General features: G+C 31.8%; 1 protein-coding gene across 1 annotated transcript; it reads left to right on the top strand.

The window, feature by feature from the left end:
• Positions 1-666: 666 nt before the first annotated feature.
• On the top strand, positions 667-1,083 carry LOC122584640 (the record flags this gene model as incomplete). Its single annotated transcript, XM_043756685.1, has 1 exon — positions 667-1,083. A coding segment is annotated over exon 1 (417 nt), but the record flags the coding sequence as incomplete, so codon positions are not given.
• Between the last annotated feature and the right edge of the window lie 1,061 nt (positions 1,084-2,144).

Below are 2,144 nucleotides of genomic sequence, written 5' to 3'. Positions count from 1 at the left end.
AACCCACCAATAGTTTTTTAATTTTGAGCTTAACATATATAATTTGTTTTGAAACATATATTTTGATCTATTAACTTGTTTCTAATTTGTTTACAAAGATTACTTATTTTAATTGAATATTATTATTATTCTAAGTTTCTTACCCTTTTAACACTTTTAAGAATATCGCATCTTATCACGGTAGTGGGTACGTTTTGAATATGTACACGTAGTCATCTCCGACTATTAATTTGTAATATTTATTAGTTTTTAATTTTATTTCCAATGATGTATTATATTGTCAAGTTTCTTTATTTAATAATAGTTTATTCATCAAAAAATATCAACTCAATTTTTCAAACTATATAAACATGTTACTGCATAAATTTACCTCTCATATGAAATACAGTAATCCGGATAACATATCTCGTTTTGTTTAAAAATGTTTTGTCAACCTCACACGAGACTAAAAGCTTTGTTTTTAATGTCTAGATACTGTTTGGTGAAGATTGTTTAATAAATGAGAGGAGTGTGTTGTAAATGCAATGTCTTAATAGTTGGGGGATGGGATTAAAAAAAGATCTGTCTATATAGCTACCTGTCACACCCACTCTCTACTCTCCTAATTTCATAGCCTCCAACCAAGTTCAACACAAAACTTTCATATATAGTTATAACTTCACAAACATGAAGATTCTCAAATCTCTTCGTGGTGAAGAGACTTCCGCTCCTCTACTCCCTCCTAAACGTAGCAGGTGCGACGCCTGTGTTGCTAACCGGCAACCGTGCTTAGACGGTTGTGGATTTGCCAAAGGCTTCCCGCCAGGAACTATGAGCAAATTCTTGGCCATAAAGGGTCAAAAGAATATGGATACAGTGTATAAAAATTTGCTCTTGAAGAGCGAAGCTGCATGCAAGGTGTATGTAGACTTTTTGTATTATGAAACTTGTTGCAGGGCAGATAACTTGGTTGGAGGCTCCTTAGGAAAAATTACAGAAAAAGACGCATGGTATGGGGCCCAGTATGCAGATATTGAAGCTAAATGTAATAAGCTTGAACTTAAAATAGCTAACCTCCTAAGGGAAAAGGAAAGCCTCAAAAACGTAAGACACCATTATATATATTTATATGTACTTGATTAATAATGCTTTGTTATTATTATTATTATTATTACTATTTTTCTTTTTAAAGTGATTAATCCCCTCTTCTTTCAATTCTCAGCCATCCGCCTAATGGGCCGTTCAGCTATGTATGTTGAAGCATGCATGTTTGATCGAGATTCCATTTTATTTGTGTTTTTTCATTGTTAATAATTTTCAACACCGAACTTATTGTCATTGTTGTGTTGTATTTTGTGTTTGAATTTGTTTCTCGCAGTGGATCTGCGTGTGCTAAACTTATTTATATTTGTATGTTTGATCGATGTGGTAGTGTTGGTTGTTATTTGATGATATGTGTTATGTTACTATCATCATTAATTAATGGTACCTTATTAGCCATAATGTTATTGATGGGTTGCTATATATATTTTGGCTAATGGTTAAATTTTTTGGATGTTTATTTGTTTCTTCCATAGTGTATGTATGCATGTCTTAGAACAGGTTGAGAAGAGGAATATGCTAATTGGAGTTGTTACATGTGTCGCTGATCACAATAAGGAGCTGAATCCTAAATGTATATGTTACTCATGCTCATGTAATTTTTGTAATCAATTTTTCTCTTATTCTGTGTATACATCTTCTTTGTTTTAAATATTTTTTTTTAATTTTAATTATAAATATCAAGAATATATATATAGTACACAAAAATAGTTCTTGTGTCAAGTTTTGGTTGCAGTTGTTTGTTGCCTTTTGTCGGTTTCCGATCAGAGTTTTCAGTTGTTTGTTAGTATCACCCGTACTTATTGTTTTGTAATGTGTCAACCTTGTCTGTTAAAATAAGATATTTGAGTATAAATGTTTATTTTGCTTTTATCCATTTACGAGTAGTTCTTAGAAGAAAGCAAAAGTCCAAAACCATTTCCAACAAGAGGTGACAATAATACCTGCCCCTATACATATCATTGGGTGATTTTGGGTAGTTTTTTTTTTATAAATCTGGGTATATATGGGTGGTAGTAATTAGTCAAACGGGTTGAAATGATTTGGAGACCTAATTAAAAGGC

This window comes from Erigeron canadensis, unplaced genomic scaffold, assembly GCF_010389155.1.
Source record: "Erigeron canadensis isolate Cc75 unplaced genomic scaffold, C_canadensis_v1 Conyza_canadensis_unscaffolded:62, whole genome shotgun sequence".
NCBI lineage: Eukaryota > Viridiplantae > Streptophyta > Magnoliopsida > Asterales > Asteraceae > Erigeron > Erigeron canadensis.
The sequence above is the reverse complement of the archived record's forward strand: the minus strand, read 5'-3'. Positions and strand labels throughout refer to the sequence as shown.